This window comes from Gopherus evgoodei, chromosome 3 (assembly GCF_007399415.2).
Source record: "Gopherus evgoodei ecotype Sinaloan lineage chromosome 3, rGopEvg1_v1.p, whole genome shotgun sequence".
In the NCBI taxonomy this organism is placed as follows: domain Eukaryota; kingdom Metazoa; phylum Chordata; order Testudines; family Testudinidae; genus Gopherus; species Gopherus evgoodei.
Window position 1 is genome coordinate 157,051,421 of NC_044324.1, and position 21,920 is coordinate 157,073,340.

At 42.6% G+C, this 21,920-nt stretch overlaps 1 protein-coding gene across 1 annotated transcript in view; it reads left to right on the forward strand.

Moving 5' to 3' along the window:
* VIT (vitrin) overlaps window positions 1–21,920 on the forward strand; it is a 90,473-nt gene that overhangs the window by 37,516 nt on the left and 31,037 nt on the right. Inside the window, 8 exon segments of the mRNA XM_030554281.1 lie at window positions 3,122–3,199; window positions 8,024–8,104; window positions 9,973–9,998; window positions 10,000–10,177; window positions 10,982–11,032; window positions 17,700–17,738; window positions 17,841–17,897; window positions 18,550–18,612. Of these exon segments, the coding sequence (XP_030410141.1) occupies window positions 3,122–3,199; window positions 8,024–8,104; window positions 9,973–9,998; window positions 10,000–10,177; window positions 10,982–11,032; window positions 17,700–17,738; window positions 17,841–17,897; window positions 18,550–18,612 (573 nt within the window).

Here is a 21,920-nt window from a genome sequence, read left to right on the forward strand (position 1 = left end):
GCTTTATTCTAACAAACAGCAAATTCTAACTGAGCAGCAATTCAGGTACTACCCAGTGAACTTTGGAGTCTCTCACAACAACAGCTCCTCCTAATTTTTCAGACAGCAACACCTCCTGGTTACATAAACACCATGGGCTAGAGGGTGCAGAAGAAAGTTACAAACCTACCTAACAGAGAAGGGAAGACTAGGTTCAAGCTAGACTGGGTACACATAGGAATGATAACATTCAAATGCCTCAAATAAGGCTCCAGTCCTGCTTGTGCTTAATTGTATGCCAGAAGGGACTACATCACAGGCCACTAAAACTCCACTCAGTTGCCTCTGCATTGAATCCAGTAACCTGGATTGGACTAAAGTATTACTGCAGTCCAGATAAACTATAGCATGCCATGGGCAGAAAATAGGATGGACCGAGGTACACCAATGCCCAAGGCCCCTGCAATGGCAGGGAATTGATTGAGTGAGTCAGTGGGTCTAATCATAGTAGCTCATGCAGAAAGAGAGTCATATTTAAAGGGAAAGGAGTCCATACTGGGCCTTCTGAAACATGTGGTTTTCTTTGTGAGGAATGTAAAGGCTAAACGATTGAAATCTGTAACTCTTCATCTAGTTCTGCTTTACTTGGCCTGTGGCTGGATGCAGACAAACCCCACTGGCAAAAAAAAAGTTGACATTTGTTTGTGAATTATTACTTATTAGAAAAGAGATGCATATAGACTAGAAATACAAAAATGCCAGAAAAGCCAACTGAGGTATCTGACTCCAGGACAGCTTTGACCTTTTAGGCTGAGGAATTGTCTATACACCAGTCAAGTTAGTTGTCAGCAAATCAAAAGTGTACATGGTATTGTACGGTGAAAGCATGCTGACAGTTTGTTCCCAGATAGGAAACTTACCAGTTTAAATATCAAACTATTGAGGTGAATAAGCAATAGAAGAGACTGCGGAAGAGGAACTGTTAAGGGACCTGGCTGTGAAGTGGTGGACAGAGGGAGGAGTGGGGAACAACACAAAGCATGGTCACTGGGATTGAAGTGGTGAGCACACTGGAAGGATGCAAATGGACTCGGATTCATTTCAAGTTCCAGATGTCTTGGCACTCAGTGAATGAGTCCATTCAGGTTTGTGGTTACTAGGTAAAGAAAAGAGAGTCCCAAATGTCTGAGAGTGCTAGTGACAAGTAAGTGGTGAGAAGGTGGGGGAAAATTTCACCTATGCACCTATTTTCAAACTTCCGTATGTTCAATAATACTCATGTTTTCAACCCATCTTTAACAGCAACCCCATCTTTTAAACACAACATTATGGTTAATACAAACTCCAAACAGATTTTGTGTCAGCTTTCTCGTCACTGTAAGAATAAGCATGATTGGCCACACCAATAATCAGCTTCCATTTAGAGCAGCTCCCATGGATGCATGGAACACCCAGGGACACAAACATTTCTTTACCAAAGATGCCAGAGCTCACCAAGTGGCCATCACACCGAGCAATTAGCGTTAGCTGCACATTTGCAAACATTATTTAAAATTACAAATCACATGTAGCACCAGATATTAAGACAAGACCTGACTTTCACACCAGTTGTATGTCAGTGTAACTTCTTTCAACTTCAGTGAAGCGACTCCTGACTTCTAGCAGTGTGAGTGAGTGCTGAAACTGACCTTTGCATCTTGCCATGTTTAGAAAGGGAACTTCAGCAAATTCACTTCATCACCTAGTGATTTTATTGGTTACAACAGCTCAGGCTTTCAGAGGAAATGGAATAAAGAGGCTGGAGCTGTTAAGAAGAGATTGAACTGGCGAACAAAGGCAATGCTTCTCTGGCCACGTCCAGACTAGGAATTAAAATCGATTTTAGATACGCAACTTCAGCTATGGGAATAACGTAGCTGAAGTCGAATTTCTAAAATCGAGGTACTCACCCGTCTGGATGGCACTGCATCGATGTCCGCAGCTCTCCGTGTCAATTCCGGAACTCCGTTCGGGTTGATGGAGTTCCGGAATCGATGTAAGCGCGCTCGGGGATCGATACATCGCGTCCAGACTAGACGCGATATATCGATCCCCGAGCAATCGATTTTAACCCGCCGATGCCGCGGGTTAGTCTGGACGTGGGTTCTGACTCAGCTATTGTCCTTATATGGAGAAGGTTAGATTCTGGCATAAACCCCAGCAGAGGCCCCTGGATGTAGCAAACTCGCCAGGGGATGAGGCTCTGGCAGAACAAGAGTACCGCACAACTCAAAAAATACAAGCAGCACCATCTGACATGATGCTGATTCAGTGCCTGTCCTCAGTAGCACCTACTGGCAGAGCTTCTGTGGAAGTTAATGCTTAAGCAGGAACACCCCCTGTCATCCACAATGGTACATCCCCTCTGTGGCACAGTTGTGGGCGGGAGGGGAGAGGACTACTGTAGCTGGGGTAGGAAAATGCAATACCTATCCTTCTGTGCCAACATTTCTGAATCTGGCCCAGAGTATAGAGTGTACTCTGGCTTCTCTAGTACTGTGAACACAACAGCATCAAAACTACAACTTAAGAGGAGTCCTCACAGCCACATGTGTCAATAGAAATGCCATCTGGTGTGGCACTAGAAAGGTCTGTGGTTTAGAACATAACAGAACTGTGCCTCATTTTCAAGGGAAGGACTTCTCATTTAGATCCGATATAACTATCATATGACCCAGCACACACACATGGGATTCTCACTGTTGTATTGTAAGTGACACGTTAGAAATGATACATCATGAAACAAGAGGTTTTTAAAAAATGATGTAGTTAAAGAAAGGAACTCATGTCATGTTACAGCTTCTGCATTAGTACCTCACTTGGTTCCCCTATTTAGACATTGGTGTGTTTAGTGGAATGATTTTTAGACATTATCATGGAATCAAAGAGAGCTAAGGGAATTACGGGTTTGTTTTTAGGGCCGATTTGCCCCATTCATTTGATGCAAATTTTGCCCTGTGAGAACTTGGAATTCTTTGGATGTCAGCTTGTCATGTGGTTATATTTAGAATTCACTGGAGCTATTTACAGGACTGTTTTCCATTACATTTAAAGATTCCTAGTCCATATCATTCTGATCTGATATATACTTTTCCTTTTGCAGAAGGCAAACCAAAGAAAGGTGTGACATACCCATCAACTCTTGAATATGCTTCCTCAAAAAGCTCACCTGTTAAAACAGGCAAGTAGTTACAGTTGATGGCCCTCATAATTTATATATATGTTCTCTGTGTGGTGTGATATATATATATATATAAATTGTGTGGTTTTGTGTGTGTGTGTATATATAATATGTTTATATTAGATGAGGAAATGGTATAAAGTTTTTATTGCTGAGTCAGAAATGCGTCATCACTTGGTATTAATTCCCAAATAGATGTTAATACTTTATACAAAACCATCACATGCTTTTCTCTAATATATGTGGCAACAATGCCAGTTATTCCAGAAAGTTGTTATTTATTGCTATCTTTCCCCACAGACCATTTTCCCCCAGTGGTTTTTCTTGCTTTAAGTCAGAGAATATGATTCTGTACCATTTGCCTTAATGAGTTTTGAAGTTCTACCTGTGGTTAGGGGGTGTATATTTGCCTTTTCCGTCTGATGCTGTTTACTAATCCCTCTTTGGGAGATCAACTGCATGGATAATAATACATAAAAACCATAATAAATGTCAACTGACAACATCCCCAGCCCTTTCAAAAAATGGCCAGCCTAGTGCAGTAATGGGCACCATTCTACACTCTATGTTCCTGGTATAAAATCCACTGAAATCAACTAACAGCCTCCCATCGACTTCAATGAGCTTTAGATCAGGTCTTATACCAATTATCTCTGATATATTGACTATTGTTAATATCTTTGTCACTGAGGTCATGTAGATATCTGCTCCTTGTTACACCACGTAATGCACATAGGAGCCATTGGTGTTTTAACAGAGGTAGATCTACTGTTGATAAGTGTGTGAAAATAGTACTGAATGGCTCCAGCCCTAATGAGACATCCTATTTGGCCATCACATGTGATTGACTGTGTGAGATGATGCCTTGGGTTTAGCCATAGCACTGTCTTATAGCACTATGGTACTTTTCTCTTAGTCATTCACAGCCTGCCAGTGTGATTTCTGAAACCTTGATGAGGTTATCCACTACTATTTAGCGGTGCTACCATGTGGCTATTTTGTGGCTTCTCAATGAGTTCATGTGTTTATTGATATGTACCTACATTCTGGATACATTCATGCTGAACAAATGTTTGTAGCTACTAATGTTACCCAATTGCACATTATTGCATGAAAGTAAAATATGGGGGTTGTTATCTTCAAAGTAATGGGTTGTTTGGTTTTGTTTTTGGGGTTTTTTTTGCACAATTGCATAGTTACATTTGAATATTCTAGTTGCTTGTATTGCAAATATATAGCTCAAATCCATGCACTTTTTCTCAGCGCATTTTCACAGTACAAAATAGGACTTTGTTTCTATCTTTTCTTTTTATTGGATTGATGAAGTGTCCCAATTATAGAAATCTCAGATCATATGTACACAAATGAACACAAGTGACTTGTAGCCCAAATTTCAAGCTGTATTGAGGACCTGTCAGTTTACCCCTGGAAGGTTTTCAGCAGTGACTTTGTACCTACAAAGTGAGTTACATTTTCACCACTCAATGACTGATTGCACTCATAGTCAAATATTACAGGTGGCAAGTGTTCAGGTTTATGCCTACCAAAAAAAGAAAAAAAAGAAAAAAAAAAGCCCTCATGAGCACATATTTTATGGGGACAAATCACACCCACAGAAGTGAGAACATACTTTTGAAAAGGTGTCTCCTTCCAGGAAAAGGAAAAAAAAACAAAAGACTTACCCTAAATACACCCACTCATTGAGCCCCCTACCATAGCTGGGAACACCAAGGCAAGTGCCACCACAGTCATGGGACAGGACTTTAAAAGCTTCAATAGGCCTGCAATCAGTCTAACTCAAAATACTATTTCTGCCATGCCATCGTGCCTAATCACATCTCATAACAGAATTAATACAAGGAAACCTCAACCAGCCACTTCTCATTTATACATACAAAATGTCACTGGCCTCAGCCATCAGCAAAAAACCATGGACGGCAGAAAATTTATTGGCCACTGGTCTTCCATTAAACAGCATGAACTGAAAAAGATCCTGGCAAGTGATGCTGTGTGCTGTTGAGAGGAAATCTCCGAGATGACCAAAGGGTTTGATAACAATTCCTGTATCAAACTCAGTTTTGATTAATCTTTGACATGTTTCTCCCCAGCCCAATTCCACATGAATCAGAGAGCCCTGACCCCACCCTCCCCAAGGAGCCCCTCTTCCCACCAGACATCCATAGTTCCCAGCCAAACTGTGCCTATCAAAGGAGCACGGCTGTGCAATTGATTTCTCACATTAGGGTTTCTGTAAAGGATACAGGATCCATCTTGTGACAGACAGTTACCTCTTCCTTATCTGAGAAGTGCCAGTTTTACTCCAATTTAAGACATTACAACCACTTTACATGACTAGAAAATTGAACCCATTATCTCCAGCAGTTAGAGAGACTCCTTAGAGTAACTCACTGGTTGGCTGCCAAACTACTCAAAACACCCTCTTCACACATAGCTGTCTACCATTGTCCCAATGTCCCTAGAAACTCATGCCACCTGATATTTTCTCTTTTTGTTTTTTAATGCAAGTGGCAGCCCCCAACCCCAAAACCTGTGCAGAGCAATAAAAGTCTCCCAAGTTATAACTACTCACAGTTGGTACAAACAAACAACCACTGCTGGTTTAAAAGAGCATCCAAATTAATGGGGAAGTTATAACTCTAGAGTCATCTCTAAAATAAGACAGCACTGCTGAAAAAGAGAAAGGAAACTAAACACCAAATTCACCAGTATTCACTCCGACTGACTCACCAAAGCACTTCAGCATGTGCTAAATTAAGTCATCAGACCTGTGTACATGCTTAAGGGCCTTGCTGAATCAGAGTCTGGGGGTAATGGAATTTAGGATCTGGGCCCCTGAGTGATTTGACAATATCAAGTGTGAATGACCTGTGACTGCATTTTAATTAATGACTGAAATATAATATACAAACTAGTACTAACCAACCACTCTACACACATTAAAGCCTTGGTCCTACAAATACTTTAAGTGGATGCAAACTATTCATATGCTCAGAGGCAAGCACATTCAAACTGTTTGCAGGAGCAGGGTTTAAATGACTTTCAGGTAGCAATCAGGAGTCAGAAAAAATCCTTGCAGTTTGTGCTTCTTTCTGAGGGCATCATGTTACTCAGAAGCAGAATCAACATAATGGTTTGTAAATTATCTGAATTTTGCCTGTATTATTAGCCAAATCTTACATTTTTGGTTCAGTTCAAAAGTCCCAGTGAAGCCCCTAGGAGTTTTGTCAGAGTAAAGGACTGCAGCATTTGGTGGGAGAAGACTTGCAGCAAGGAAGTAATAGTGTACTCCAAGTCCAAAGTATACCATAGTCTAGAGCAGTGGCTCTCACCAGGGGTACACAGAGGTCTTTCAGAGGTACATCAACTCATCTAGATCAGTGTTTTGCAACCTGGGGGCTGTGAGCAGCGGGGGGGTGTCACAAGTGCAAGGCTGGAGTTAGGGGGTGGCAAGCAGGGCAGATGCCTGGGGCCCCACTCCACAGCGGGCCCACAATGTGAAGTTACATGCCTCAGCCCTGGGCAGCAGGGCTCGGGCCTCAGATGCCTGAGAAGGATACAGTAGTCTAGAAAGGTTGAGGAACCACTGGTCTAGAAATACTAATGTATTTGTCCCTAGAGATCTGGTGATTTATGCTCAGTAAATGGGAGAAAGAATTAAAATGGTTTTCTCCCAATGCTACATTTTTGAAAGGTGCTTGTTAGAGGTGCTCACCTCTTGAGTGCTTCCTTGCTGTGGTGCAGTAGCACAGTCCTTTGCTCACCCCATTGCCTCCTTCAGGCTGCCACCTGACTTTGTTGGGTCTTCAGTGGCTTGGACACAAAGTCCAAATGGAAGAGTCTAATTAATACACCATCTATTAGCTAGGGTCTTCAGCCCCAGGTCTGGGCCCTTCAATTTGAGTCAGTTTTTCAACCTCCCAAACAACCTCCATCCCCTACTGGGGGGTTATGCTACTTGACTTGTGACCAGTCAGGGAGCAAAGGCCCACCCACAACCAACCATCCCATAGGGTACTTTGGCCAGACAGGAGTCCCCCTCTGATCCAAGCCAGGAACTGCTCTACTAAGGCCACACTGCTCCTGCTCTCTAGACCAGCAGGGCCCTGATTGGCTGTTAATAGCCCCTTGAGCCTTTGGAGGGCAAGGTCTATAGTTTCCAAAATGGCCACTTCAGAAAGTCCTCTCTAGACAAACTTGGAAGACCCACCTTCTTTGTTCTTTTCTTCTCAGCTTGCTGCTTCTTGGGGCGGGGTGTAGTCAGGGCCAGCTCTAGGCACCAGCACTCCTAGCATGTGCTTGGGGTGGCACTTTCCAAGGGGCGGCACTCCGGCTCCTTTTTTTGTTTTTTTGGCTTGGGGTGCAAAAATCCAGGAGCCAGCCCTGAGCGGAGGTGAGCTGCAGTGGTAGGGGGCACGGAGAGGGCCGCAGGAAGTAACCCTGGGGGGGGGGGCAGAGAAACCACTCCCCTCCCCAGCTCACCTTTGCCTCCTCCCCTGAGCACGCCACCGCTCCGCTTCTCCACCCTCCCTCCCAGCCTGGGAGGGAGAGGTAGGAGGGAAAATGTGGTGCGCCCGGGGGAGGAGGCGGGGCCGTGAATTTGGGGAAGAGGTTGGAATGAGGCAGGGAAGGGGCAGAGTTGGGGCGAGGCCGGGGGGCAGAGGAGCACAGGAAAATTGTTTCCTTGGGGCAGCAAAAAACTTGAAGCCGGCCCTGGGTGTAGTAGAACAGCTAGACCCCTCGCCAAGCAGGGAGCTTCATAGGCCAAACACACCCCTTCACAGTGCTTTATTTTAGTTCATACAGAATCTAAAAAGTCAGCACACAATATAAAAGCTACCAGGAATACAGACACCTCTAATGCATCAGAAAAATCACCTGAACAAGGTATGGGCTGTGGCTCACAGCAAATCCTTAGACATGAATTAGCCCTTCAGTCTAAAAAGTCTGCATTTGAATTTGTGATGTATACCAGTCTACCTCTCCTACAGCTTCTATTCTGGATTCTCATAGCAAGAGAACGAGCTTGTGCAAACGATCACCAAGGAGCATGCCAAGATAAAGAAGGAGAGGGGAGTGAGGATGCAGGGCACCATCACAACCTAAACTTTGCATGTACCATTGGTACTGCTCTACTGCAGTGCAATATTAAGGGCCCCCACTGTGGCTTTCAGCCACTCCCTTGCACTGGCAGGAGGTGGGGTAGGGGCATCAGTGCCTGTACAGTAAACTCTCAAGAAGTACTGTAAGCTCAGGTAGGCATAATGCTTCCAGGAGCACAGGATAACAAACTCTCAGCAGTGTCGACTGCTACCCTCTTGCAGGGTGCAATGTATTCTCCTCCTAGCCTACCCAGCAGGAAGCACAGTCCATGTTTTCACCATCAAACACAGTCCTTCCTAGGCCCTCCCCCTTTGGTTCTAGTATTGTTGCCATCTTCAGATTTCCCTGGTTCTTGCATGCTGTGGCACAAAGATCAAGAATATGCTTTTCTCTAGCACATCGGTAAAAAGTTAGAGGGGAGGACTTGTTGTGCCTGTACCTTTTCCCCTTTAGCACATCTGTGCATGACAGGCACAAGTCAGCTCTAAGGAAATTGTTTCTGTTAATTTTTCCAATTCATCTGTTTTGTTTTCTTAGTTCTCTTTGGTTACCCTTTAAAACCGTCGGAGGTTTGCATTTTTAACTGGCTAGCAGCAGGTAGTAATTAATCCAGCAGACAGTGTCAGGGATGATGCTTTCCAACAGGAGAACATTCCAGCAATGAAACACTAGGCTGTGCTGATGTAGCCATCAATGGATTGAATAATGATACACAGCCCTGTTTCAATTCCCATTATTTCTTAGGCCTTTCTTGGGGCTGTGAGCTAAGTGGCGATGGACTGAGGGCAGTGTTGTGAAATGTTTGTTTCTACAGCAGTTTTTGTAGATAGACTGAGAGGGCAGAGTTGAGGGGCTTATTTTTAAAGCTGATCAATTGAAATATAAAAACACGTAAAATCATTGCTTATAGTGATATTTAGGAAGAACATTTGGCAGCTCACAAATTTAGAAGCATCTCATTTTCCCCTCCATCATAATAGTGAGTATACGCACTTTAAAATAACTGGTCTGAAATGAGTCAAATTTAGAACAATGTAGGCCCCCCAAAAATATTGTGGTATCCCCACCTCACCTCATCTCAGCTAAACAGGTGGCTGCTGTTCTGATCTTGACACAATTTCCTGAAGCATTTTCCCTAGAAGTTGTCCATACGTCAGAAAACTTGCAGTACTGTGGTAGGTACCACGTATTTCAGTTTTGCTCAGGGACCACTAATGATTTATAATATGTCAGGTAAAATGAGTTACATTTACATGGAGTTTCTAGCTGCTTATGTAGAAAAGATACACCAGTGCAATAGAAATTGACTGCAATATCAGCAGTATTGGGAACGTTGTGTTTTTAGATTCTCTGTGAAATGGAGAAACTGTAGGGGAGAATCAAGGGCATGGAATGCTCCAGATTATTCCTTGTAACTGCTTGCCATAGAATGGTGTAATACTATGCCACATCAAGACATATGCTATATATCTACACAGCAGTGAAGGTATGAATGGGTTTGGTGCTCATAGACATTTTCGGGATGTGGCCAGAATGAACTTGGCTACTTTGTGCTCATTTTAAACAGTTGACAACCGTTTTATGAGTTTCTACATAATGTCATATGTCATATCTAATTACATGATATATATATATATTAAACACACTTATAGCCGATGCACTCCGCAAAGAATATCAAGACGTCTCCGGGACCGGTACCAACTACACAGGTTACCACCACAACTCTGAAGCCCACCATGACTCCAGAACCCATCAGCACAACACCAAAGCCAACTACATCTCCTGCAACAACCAGCACTACAACTGCTATTACTGCTGCCAAACCTCGATCTGCAGTGCATAGGGTCAGGGATATAGGTCAGTAGAATGAAGGCAGGGATTTGTACTGTCTTGTTGACCTTCGATTTTCCTGATAAATATTAATAATAATAAATAATATTTCAAGAATAGGTCTAATTGGCCCTTGTTTAGTAAACTATCAAAATGTATTAAATAATACAATGTAGGATATTAATATGTATAAAAGAATCAGCAAAAAGGATGGGGTGGAATTAGTGTGTTAAGAATGTTAATATGGATTTCTGAGCGGTTACAAAGCCCATCTGGAAGAAAGTATGTTTCATAAACATAAACCTCATGTTATGTAAGTATAGAATGTAATAGGTAAAAGCAGCTACATTAATATTAGTTATCTACAAGTCTATATATATCTCAGGAGTAAGATAGATACTACTTCCAATTAGATAAAATATAGACTTACATCTGAATTGCATTGTTCCACCTGAGTTCGGACCCTCCTCTGGCCACAGTAAAATCATGATAATTTTCAAATGTATTATTCAACAAATACTCCTTTGAATGATTTGGCCAGCTGTACCATCATGCAGCTGATAATTCATCATGCAGATATGAGCATCTTTTCATGATCACTTTCAAGTATATTACTCAAAATAGATTTTTTTGCAATAACTTTGCCCCCCAATCTTACTTGGACCCTAAAAAGGACTCTCAGCAAAAGCTTTCTACTATGGACTTTTCTGACCTGATTTTCCCTGGTCCCCCAGCCCCACTACACACAAACTTTCATTCATTAACAAGCATGTACATTGTTTCTATTGTTTAACACCTTTTTCAGTTAGAAACTGTTTTGTTTCTGCCTAGGTCCTAGCAGTGTCCATCCAGTTTACTCAGCTGTGGCAGCTGCAGCAGCAAGTAAGTACAGTAGTTGTGAGGAGTGGATAAAGTGCATATTAAAGTAGCCGTGTTTCCATATCATTAAGGCTCAGATTTGCAAAACTGGAGTGAAATCCTGGCCCCAATGAAGCCAGTGGCAAAACTCCCATTGACTTCAGAACGGCCAGGATTTCACCCCCGTTTTTAAAGTGGCGTTTGAGGAAATCTTGCACAAACCTGGGTCAGCATTTCCAAACATGGGGGCCTGAAATGAATCATCTAAATCTGTAGGTAAACATGAAAATAAGCACCAGCCTAGTTTGCAGAGATGCTGAGCACCACAATTCCAGCGGGAGATATTGGTGCTCAGCAATCTCTGAAAATGAACCACTGTTACCTAGGTGTCCTAACCTGAGACACTTGTTGCAGTTTCTGCATTGGTAAGTTATGGGCACTCAGTCTTCCCAACTCTCGAACTTTTCCAAGCCCCCTGAGCTTCTTGATGCATATTTTCGTATTGGCCCTCTCATCTTACACTCTCTCCCCTCCCCCTGCCAAAAAAACAAAACTTTAATATTGCTCTGACGTATGTAATTCAGACTGTGGGATAATTATTTAACTCACCTCGCTGAGAGCTGAAAGCTTTGAAACACTGACTTAAGTTAGGCCAGGGCTGTTTGGAAACACCTCGGACAAGGCTCAGGGTCTGGCATAAATGGGATGTTTTTCCTGGCTTTGCATTAGTGTTATTGACAACAGCATCATGTTTGGTCAAAGTTCCTCCTTCATCTTGATCCAGAAACCTGCTTCCATTCTAGCCCACAAGCTGTAATACAAATATTTGAAGCAACTTGCAGTATTTAATTACTCAGCTGAGAAGAAAAAGAAACACATTTCAAATGCTAGCAAGTTTCTCCAGACTGAGCACTGAAATCTGGCTTCTACTGAGTGAAAAGGAACATGTGCTGTGCTCAGCTGTTACATCTGCCACCCTTTCCGAGCACCTTGGGCTCGGTTCTGCTCAGATACAACTGTCACTGAAGCCAATGGGAATGGTGTCCATATATCTGAAAGCAAAGCTGGGATGTTTTGTCTTGTTAAATAAGCTCCTTTGAAATTAAGAGTAGCCATTCAGTATCCTACCAGATGGATGCAATGGTTATCTGCTAGTTAATTCAAGTACTGAGAACAAGATTCATTAAATTAAGTTGTGAATCCCACTGTATTACCTCATCACTGAGTTACACCTTGAAAGCATTGGGGAGAAAACAATAGGAAGGAGAGGAAAGATTTTGATTCCTTGAGGCATTTATTCTAATGTGCAAGTGTTCATCTCTAGGGCAGATTGTCATGTGAGGAGTAATGCTGCAGTGAAAGACCTTTATGGAACTCTGGCTCACTCTGGCTCTCCATTCTCTTCTACACCAGGGCATCTCTTCTCGCCAATTCAGTTCCAACCTTCGATTCACCCCTTCATTCCCCCTTTGGGGACCTACAAAATGTAGTGGCCTTGTGCAGTGCCTCTGTGCTCTCTCCAACTGGATTATGCTCCTGCTCTGCACAAAGATGGACAGAGGGCCGTAAATCCAGATACTCAAAAGATATTTTGGTGCCTAATTCCCATTGATTTCACTTAAATACCTTTGAGGATCTGGGCTGTAGTTCTCTGAGGAACAGATTTACAAATGCATTTAATTGTGCTAAAATGCAGATAGGTGCCTAGTGGGATTTTCAAAAGCACCAAACCAGATGTCAATGGGATTAGGTGTCTAACTCCTTTTAGGCACTTTTATAAATTGCTCTAGTTGCCTGAATTCATCTTTAGGCACCTAAATACCTTTCTAAATCTGGTCCTTTGTGTGCTTCTCCCTTTTCTCGTTCGTGTTCATGCAGGGCAGGACCCCAGTTAGGCCATGTCTTCTTTACAAGGGAGTTAAGAGCCTGTTTGAGATCCCAAATCAGCAAGAGAATGTAGATTAAAGGTGAAATTCTAGCCCGATGAAAATCAATGGTAGTTTTGTCATGTACTTCAGTGGGCCAGGATTTCATCCTAAGACTTTAAAATGTAATGTATTCGTGATTTTTATTTGTCTTTGATTAGTCTCCTGATAGCATTTTAGATCCAGGTTTCTTCTTAAATTTCTTGAATTAGGTTCCTAATGTGAATCTCCTCCCAAAAGAGAAAAAAAAGGCTATACATACAGAAAGATTATAAGGGCCCAGGGTGTGGGGCGGTACCTCACCATGTGCCAGTGCTGAGGACCATGGGAGATAGCCTGCTGTCAGGAACACAATTGGGACCAAACACCTTAATATGATTTTTAGGACATTGCCAAGCACAGTATTTATACCCCAAATCTGGCCTACTGCATCATTGATGTCATCTGATAAGAATGTCTTCTGAATTCTAAATACTTCATTTAAAAAAAAATCAAGCTATTGCCAAATTTTTTTTTAAAAAGGCCGCATTTTTGTCTGATCATCACAGATTCCCTCTCAGATGCCTCAACCTTACATGCATTCAGTACTCATGTTTATGATGCAGACTGGAGCTTTTGAGGATGCCCAGCTTCTCACCACAATCTGTCTGGTCCAAAATTTAAAAACAGTGAGATCCTGTAGAAACTGGAGAAGGAATCAAACCCTCTCTTGTTTGTCCTGGCTAATGGGGACTCACATCTGACCATCATGGTACATTGGTAACTTGCTTTCAAAAGGCACCTCCAGAGTAAACTCACTTTGTTTAACACAGTGTAGTTCAAACGATTACCACTATGGTTGCATCTATAAGAAAAGATGCTTTGCCACTACCAACCACTGGTATTAGGAAAAGTTTACATGATTAAACCAAAGGTGATTTATGGCTTAGAGTCTCTCAGAAGAAAATACTCCTTGCTGTCCCTAACAGTCCTTGTATTTATGCTTCCTTCCTTATATTCTTCCTTTTTTGTTTTCACCTTGTTTTCCTTGCCAGAAAAACATGAATTAACAAATAAACTTCATATAAAAGCCTCAAATTTTATATCTAAACACTGACTGTCTCAGTAGATTACATGGAATCTGGCAAAAAAAAAAAAAAACAGTAGAGATGGGCCTGCTCCACTACAGGCCCAATCTTTTACATGATTTAGGCATGATAAATACGGTTGCCAGGTGCCCGGTTTTCAACCGGAAAGTCTGGTTGAAAAGGGGACCTGGTAGCGTCCGGTTAGATATACTGACTGGACATCAAAAGTCTGGTTACTGCGGGTGGCTGATGGGGGGAAGGCAATGGGTCATCAATCCACGCCAGTCCCTACTCAGCCAGGGCTGCCTCCTACCTGCATCTTGTGGGCAGGCAAGCTCTGCAACAGGGTCTGCAGCTCAGGAGCAGAGGAAGCCCAGCAGGGGGAGGAGGAAGGGAGGTGGAGAGACTCCAGCTATGAGGACGGCGGGAAAGCAGCGAACAATGCAGAGGAGAGACATGAGTGGGGGGTGGGGCCTGGAGGACAAGGTGGAGCTGGGGTGGGGTCTTGGGGAAGAGGTGGAGAAGGGGCGGAGCCTCATGTGGAAGAGGTGGGGCAGGTGGGTCTGGGTGTCAGCCATTAGAAGCTGTCACCCTAATGAGAGGGCTGCCTAATGCATGAATGTCAGTGCAAGATGCATGATACTTGGTAGGGCCTGATTAGGGTAGTGTTGGAATCACCTAATAAATTAAGCATAGAAATGTACATGCTGTAATAGGCCTTCTTACTCTGCAGGTATTTCAGTACATAGGCCTCTAGGTCAGATGAGAATTTTTCAGTAAGGCTACTTCTTACTGATTCATATAGTCCAGACAGGTCTTGTATTTGAGTAGGTCTAAGCCTCCTAGAAGCAGTGGAGCAAGATGAGAGGACTAAGCCCACTTGTCTAACAGTACCTACCTACACATTTGTGCTGTTGAAGAAGATCTCTCACCTGGCACTGGAGGAAAAAACCTGGAGCGTATTTTTGGACCTTGGCTCTTTCCCAAGATAACCCTAACCACTTGCTCCTCCAGGGACTGCCTGCTGGCCCAGCTGCTGCCGTTCCTGCCGCCACTTCTTCACACCTTCTGTACATTGCTTTCAGTGTCTCACTCCAGCTCCCGTTGCTGTGTATGGTCTTGCACTCGAGGTCACAACTTTCTCTTCTGCTCAGCTGTGCTGGCTGGGTTGGCCCATCCATTTCCACCTCTGTGCCTAGCTATCTTCATCCGCAGCCACCATGACCTCTGATTCATGCTCACGATAAGACTGGAATCAGTTTCCAGTCATGGGTTTGTACTAGCTCCTTAGCACAGAATGCATTTTCTTTATTCTCGGCCTAGGTTGCAGGGTATTAGCTATGTGTTCTGCCTGGTCATATTTAATCAAAGCATCCCAGAGCTGGTCTGCAGTTACACATTTAACATTAATTCCTGACTTATCCCAAAGCTCCAGTAACTGGACTTTACTGCCCTCTCTGCAGTTTGCAGTCATAGCACTCAGCTGAACAGGTCTGCACCTTGTTAACTTTTGATCGCTTTCTTCTGCGGATTCACTCTGTTTGACCACCTGGCACCAGTTTGTCACAGACCTCTCCTTCTCATGCCCAGCCCCCTGCTTGTTCAGTGCTCCATTTCAATAAACACTCACCTTTTAACACACTGCATTGGTGCAGGCTCCCTGGCTTGCCTTCAGGTACATCAGGCACAAGCGAAGGAAGCTGGTGCCTTAGGTGGCCAATATAAAGGGAGGCACATCCAGGTCTTCGGCAGCACTTCGGCCAGCTTAGGTTTAGTCCTTCGGGAAATTCGGTGGCAGGCCCTCACTCCGTCTCTTCCTCTCCAGCAGCGCTTCGGCGGCAGCTCAATCAGGTTTTTCTTTCTTTTATTTTTTTCCTTCACCACTTGGGGAAGCAAAACAGGTGAAGCCGCCCTGCTTGCCTTATATTTAAAAGAAGAACAACCCTTGTAGGCACTGAGCGGTAATTCAAAAACCCTCCTGTTTACTGGCTAAGGAAGGCCAACAGAACTAAGCACCATTCTGAAGCATTGGTAACATGTCTTCAGGGGCTAGTTTCCTCAAAACCCGTGTATCCAAAAAGGATTGTAAATACAGGGCCAGGCTGTGTTGGATCTTGGCTAGGGGGCAGTGAGAGGATGCCAGTTAGTGGAGTAGATTCTTTTGATACTGATCTAATATTTTTTCTCTTTGACAACTGATTTTTTACTGTGTTCCTAGTGGCCTTGTGAATAGTATTCAGATAGACATTATGGACTGCCGTTGTGACAGCATCACTCCTGGAGAGATCTCAGTTCATAGTTTAATCCTTTTTGGATTCTGTGGCATATGCCGAAATCTCTCAGGCCCTCCAGTGGGGAAAGAGTCCCCTGCAAAAGTTCTGTACAGACTGTGCTGCATAAACAGATGTTTCCCTCCAGAACTTAAAAACTCAGCCAGATTTGTTAGGTGTGTCTGTGAGTTTTTCTACACTCATTGAACCTGAGTGGTATGCTTCTGGAATTTACAGGCTCTGCCAGTTTCACCTGTTATGTTTGTCAGTTTCTTAAACTGGGTTTATTTGTTCCTGGAGCCTCCTAAGTTCTATGGGAAGAGCTCCCAGGAATATCTGGAAAAGGAGCTATATGATGTAGTATGGAATTTACTAGCTCAGCAAGTTATGCCAGTGAAGATTCTAATTTGTTCCAAGAAGGGGTTACTTTCCCCAGCTTTTGCAACACCGAGATCATTTGGAGCAAACAAAGGTTCAGATTTTTCTGAGCTAATAACTCAAGCTTTTCCACCTAATCTTATCAGTAAGATCCCAAGATACTACCTCCTAGGGCCTCATCCAAAGTTCACTGAAGTCAAAAGAAAAAAATCCCATGGATTTCAGGGAGCTTTGGATCAGGCTCTTACTAAGGAAACTAATGAATAAAATAAATTTAATGATCGTGCGTTTTTGATAAAGTATCTTTGAACCATGACTAAAAAATTGTGGTTTCTTTGGTGAACTCTTCAAAACTTTGTGTCAAAGTCCTGCTTTTCAAAACCACTTCATGCTATTAATCTTTAAAACATCTCCCTTGTGTAGAGATGAGGAATGAGAAATTTCGGCTAGAAATAGATTCTGCCCCATTAGTTATGTTTTGTCTTGTTATTTCTTTGGGCTTCCCCATCCGCCTATATCTATCTGTCGTCTCTTGACTTATCTTCAGACTGTAAACTCTCTTGGGCAGGAACCATCTCTGTTCTGTGTTTGTACAGCACCTAGCACAATGAAGTCCTGGTCTTTGGCTGGGGCTCCTAGGCAATGCTGCAATGCAAATACTTAATAAGAACAATAAAGCTGGGGAAACAATAAAGTTTAAATCAGGGTTATAATGGAAACTAAGTCACAACCATAACTATGAAATTGTTCCTGCAGCCCTACTGTCCTGTACAAGTAACATTTCTAAATGTAAAGTGGCAAATGTTAATTAACCTTCTCAGTTAAAAACAAAACAAAAACCAAGAACTATATATTTTTTACTTTGCCCCCAAATGAAACAACTTCAATGTATGAACAATAAGCACAAGCACATTGCTGAAGTATAAAGAAACTTCATATACACATCCTTAACTCTGACAAGCACAAAATGAAACTCACTGAAAATCCCAGATAATGGTAGTCTTGAACTAAACATAATCTAATGATATTTTCCATTTTAATGCCTACTTAGGGCAGGTTCAGGCCGCACAAGGAAGAGGCCATAATCAAGGTATGTCCTTAAACTAATACAGACTTAGTAGATTTTATAATTAAAATAATGAAAGCAATTCTATTTCAGTTCTGTGCACTGACCAATAAAATGTTTTCAAAGCATCCAGGAGTACTTCACCCTATGCAAGTAACAGAAATATTCCTCGAGCCAATACAGGTAAAGGCTTTAAGTAACTTTTCAAATGTTTCTTTGTAGCAAATTATACAATTCGCATCTACTGAGAGTTAAATAATACAATATTGTTTCATCTTCTAAGCTCTTTTCCAGCAGTCTGCAATGCTAACGAACATTGGCGTGATTATTGCATGGGAATATGCTTAATTAACAAGGGCTACTTGTTTGGGTAAAGAACAAAGAAATTAAAATAATCATAAATGTTCTCTAAATATCTCAAACCACTCAACAAGGGCACATTTGCTATTGCTAAACCATCGGGGTTTGGGCTCTATAACCATGTATTGGATGCCTTTCAATCTGGGGTTCCAGGGCCTGATCCTGAGAGACACTGAGTTCCCTCAGTGTCCAGCAGTCGAGTTAGCTTAGCACTTTGAAGGAGTCATTCTGAACCCTAGATTCAGGCCTGGTATAAGTGGGTACAACTTCACTGAGAAGCATCCACTTTCACTAGATCTTAATTTGACCCTTTGTCTCAGTCTTCAAAGGTACTTCTTTGTTCAGTTACTGTCTTCCTTTTCCATTTGTCTTCAAAAGAAATCAATGAGTATTACTTTCAGGTCCATTGTCCACCCTGTAATCACATTCCTCTGTACTAACCAACTGAAGTTGAGCCTTGTGTCAAATCACACAGGTATTCAACGCCAAGAGCCTGTTGCAGCCTTCCAGAAACCTGCCGGGTCTCCAGTCCATCTCGGTAAAGTCTACTGTTAGAAATTGCCTAAAGTCCCCTCATTCCCTTTCATTTCAAATGTTTGCCCTTAAAGATAGGATCATAAGTAACATTTCATGCAATTTTCAGGGTGATCCCATGAGACACATAGCAAGTTGTCTGCTGAACAGCTGTTACATCATGCCACCATATTTGTGAATGTGAAGCAAACTACTAGCTCAGTAACTGATATGCTCTAGAGTAAAGTTTTGTGAATGAATGTCTCCAAGATGTTGACAATTTCTTTTGTGGGCATTCAAACTGTATGTCAAAGACATCAAATGTCTGATGCTCCTTCCCCCTGCTTCAATCTTCCTCTCCTCTTTTTCCTCTTCCTTAGCTTTTGCCCTGATATGGCCCCCCTCTGTCATACTTATTTGTTCTCTCCATCAGATATATTCTGTGTCTTTTGTTTGTCCTCTCACTACTTTTTGTTCTCCTCAATCATCTCTCATGCCTGCCAAAACTGGTGCAGGGAGGTGTGGAGAAAGCCTGGGCATCAGCCTGCACTACCTGCCCACATGAGCTTCTAGTGCAGATGAGCTGCCTAGGGGGATGCCACTCACAGCTGTGCCCAGATTCTCTAATTCCACATGAATGTGACACCACGTGCGGGGGCCGGTTGGCTCAAAACTAGCAGGATTCATGTCTTGGGGACTGAAGGAGCTGCAGGTGTTCCAGTCTGGGAGAACCTGGCCCGAAGGAGGAGGGAGCATAATGCTGAGAGTTGTTTGTTGTGAAGAAGGTATTTTATTTCTGCTAATATTTTTGTTCAAACATCCTAATGTTTCTCCAAGGCAGTTACAAAACAGGAGTTCCATATCATGAATGACGATGTTGTTTTAATCACAAGGAAAACCACCAACCCCCCCAAAATCAGTCTTTGATTCTTGTTGTATTCCCAAGAAGTCCCCATCTTCATCTTTTTCAACACCAGTTTTGGCCTCTCAAAATTGTTGCTCCCAGCCAACTTCAGCACATGATTGAAGGGAAGCTACTGGCCCACTCCAGGCTCTCTTGGAATGAAGTTTTGTTTTTCTTAATCACACAAGGTGAGCACACACTTCTTGCGGAACAACCAGGATCAGTTCTGCACTCTTGGCCTGATGCTTGAGGAGTTTTTTTGTCATTAGCCTACTCACACTTGTTTAAGCTGACCTCCATCCAGATAAATCCATTTTCCTGCCAAGCTTCTACCTTCACTTCTTTAGGAATTTCATCTCCCCCAGGCAACTGATAGTGACCAAACTCTTCTTGTAGTTCTTCACACTCTCAAGAACTTAAACTTGGGTTTTTAAAAAAAGCCATACCCCATCACCACCACAAAACTGTTTATAAAGTACTCGAAACGCAAAAACCCTAATCTTGCTGCATTCCAAAAGTCAACAAATTGAGAGGTCACACCCACTTGATCTTTTATGAGCAGGCTGTATTACATTAACGGAACACACACAGAGAATTTAGATGAAAACATTAAATATTCTTCCTGGAAGGTTGCAATATAACACTACTTTTATTCTTAGACTATTAGACAACATACAGAAATTAAACACAGAAAGAGACAAAACAGGCTTCTCCCTAACTCAAAGAGGCACTACTCACTCCACCTTGTTCTAGGCTGGTTCTTTCCAGACTGATTATCATCATACACTTCCCTACAGAACAACCCGAGCCTGCAATCAGGACAAGGAAATCCCCACTCCCACTCTTAAAGTAACAGCTTGCAATTTCAGCAAAGTCCTCAATATACCACAGATTGTTCAGAGCATACCGGGCATTCATCATGTAATAAGTCCTGGCTCCTTTCAAGAATTTTAATTTCTGTCTCTCAGGGATGTGAATTTCATCTAGAGCTTTCCTTATCATCCAGCTTCTTATAATCCCAAGGAATAAGACATTATTGTCAACCTGCTGTTCTCGCTGAGATTTAAGAATTGTCCCATTTGCAATCAGCCCACTCAATTTTTGTCATTTATCACTTGTATATGAAAAAAAAAGACTGTTTGTAAAGGAAAAGGGAGGGACCACTCCTTGGTAGAAACTTGTTAAAGGATGTGAGCACTGAAACACTGCCTGAAGGAGCAGCAGACAGAGCTCAATCATAAGGGTTTGGAATGATCCGTGAGGCTCTTGAAACAAACAATCTGTTTTGTCCTCATCTGAGTGGAAGTAGCTCTTAAGTAGAAACTCGAACCATTCTCCTCCTTGTTTTTGTTCTTGCATTTCTGCCACATCTCAAGTGCAGTGACAAAAATTTAGTGATTCCTTTGTTGTGATTCACAACAAAAATACAGACCATCAGTGGGATGATCTTTACCAGTTCTGAATCATTTGTGCTGCTGAAAAGAACCCATCAGTAGTGAAACTGAACAATCCAGAAGAATCAAAGAGCCAGTGCTCCATTCAAAAATACATGAAGGCTGAGCCGTGGGCTTGAGCACAAGCATCACCCTTAACAATGAGATGGTTGTGAAAAGAAATATTTTGTTTGTGAGACAGGTACATTCCCGTGTAACAACCAACTGTCCACTTTCACTTCAGCTCATCTTGCCTGGTCATAGTGAGTGTAGAAGGGCAGGTTAGTTCCATGTAGGATGCAGCTCCAATATGTTTTAAATTTAAAACATCTTTTTTTTCCCTTGGATGTGCACAGCTGATGTGTTTGTAGAACAAATTACATGTGAAGAATGCGCTCTTTCCCATGATGGGATGGAAGAGTGGCCTTTCATAGAACCAGCTGTGCTCGAGTTTTGTTTTGTGTGAACCTTTCCCTTTGGAGGCCTATGAAGATTCCAGTGGCTGCTAAGGTGAAGTAGAAAGCTTTTCTTCACTGGAAATTATTGCTCACCTCCAGAACAAAAATTGACATACGTTTGGCACTCTATTAACGAATGATCTATATATGACATGACTGCAGCCAGGTTCACAATCCCACTGCCTAAGCCCTTCTGCAATCCTTGTATCCCCCTGCAGTCTAACTCACCCATTTCCCACCCACCCAAGCTCACCAAGCCTTGCCCCCCCTGCCAAGCCTACAGAACTGCACATTGATTACGCCTAGGCTGATGATGAGCAGTGACTGTTCCTCTTCCTGTTCCTTCCATCTCCTGCTTCCTGACTCACGACCCCATTTCCTTCTTGCCCTCCTTCTCCCCACCCAAAATAAAAACACAACATCAAAATAAAACTCCATTGCTTGTGTAGTATATTCCTGTCCCAACCCTTCATTGGTTCTTGAGTCTTTTAGGTTCTAAACTCTGCAGAGCCAGGACTGTGTCTCTGTGTTTGAACAA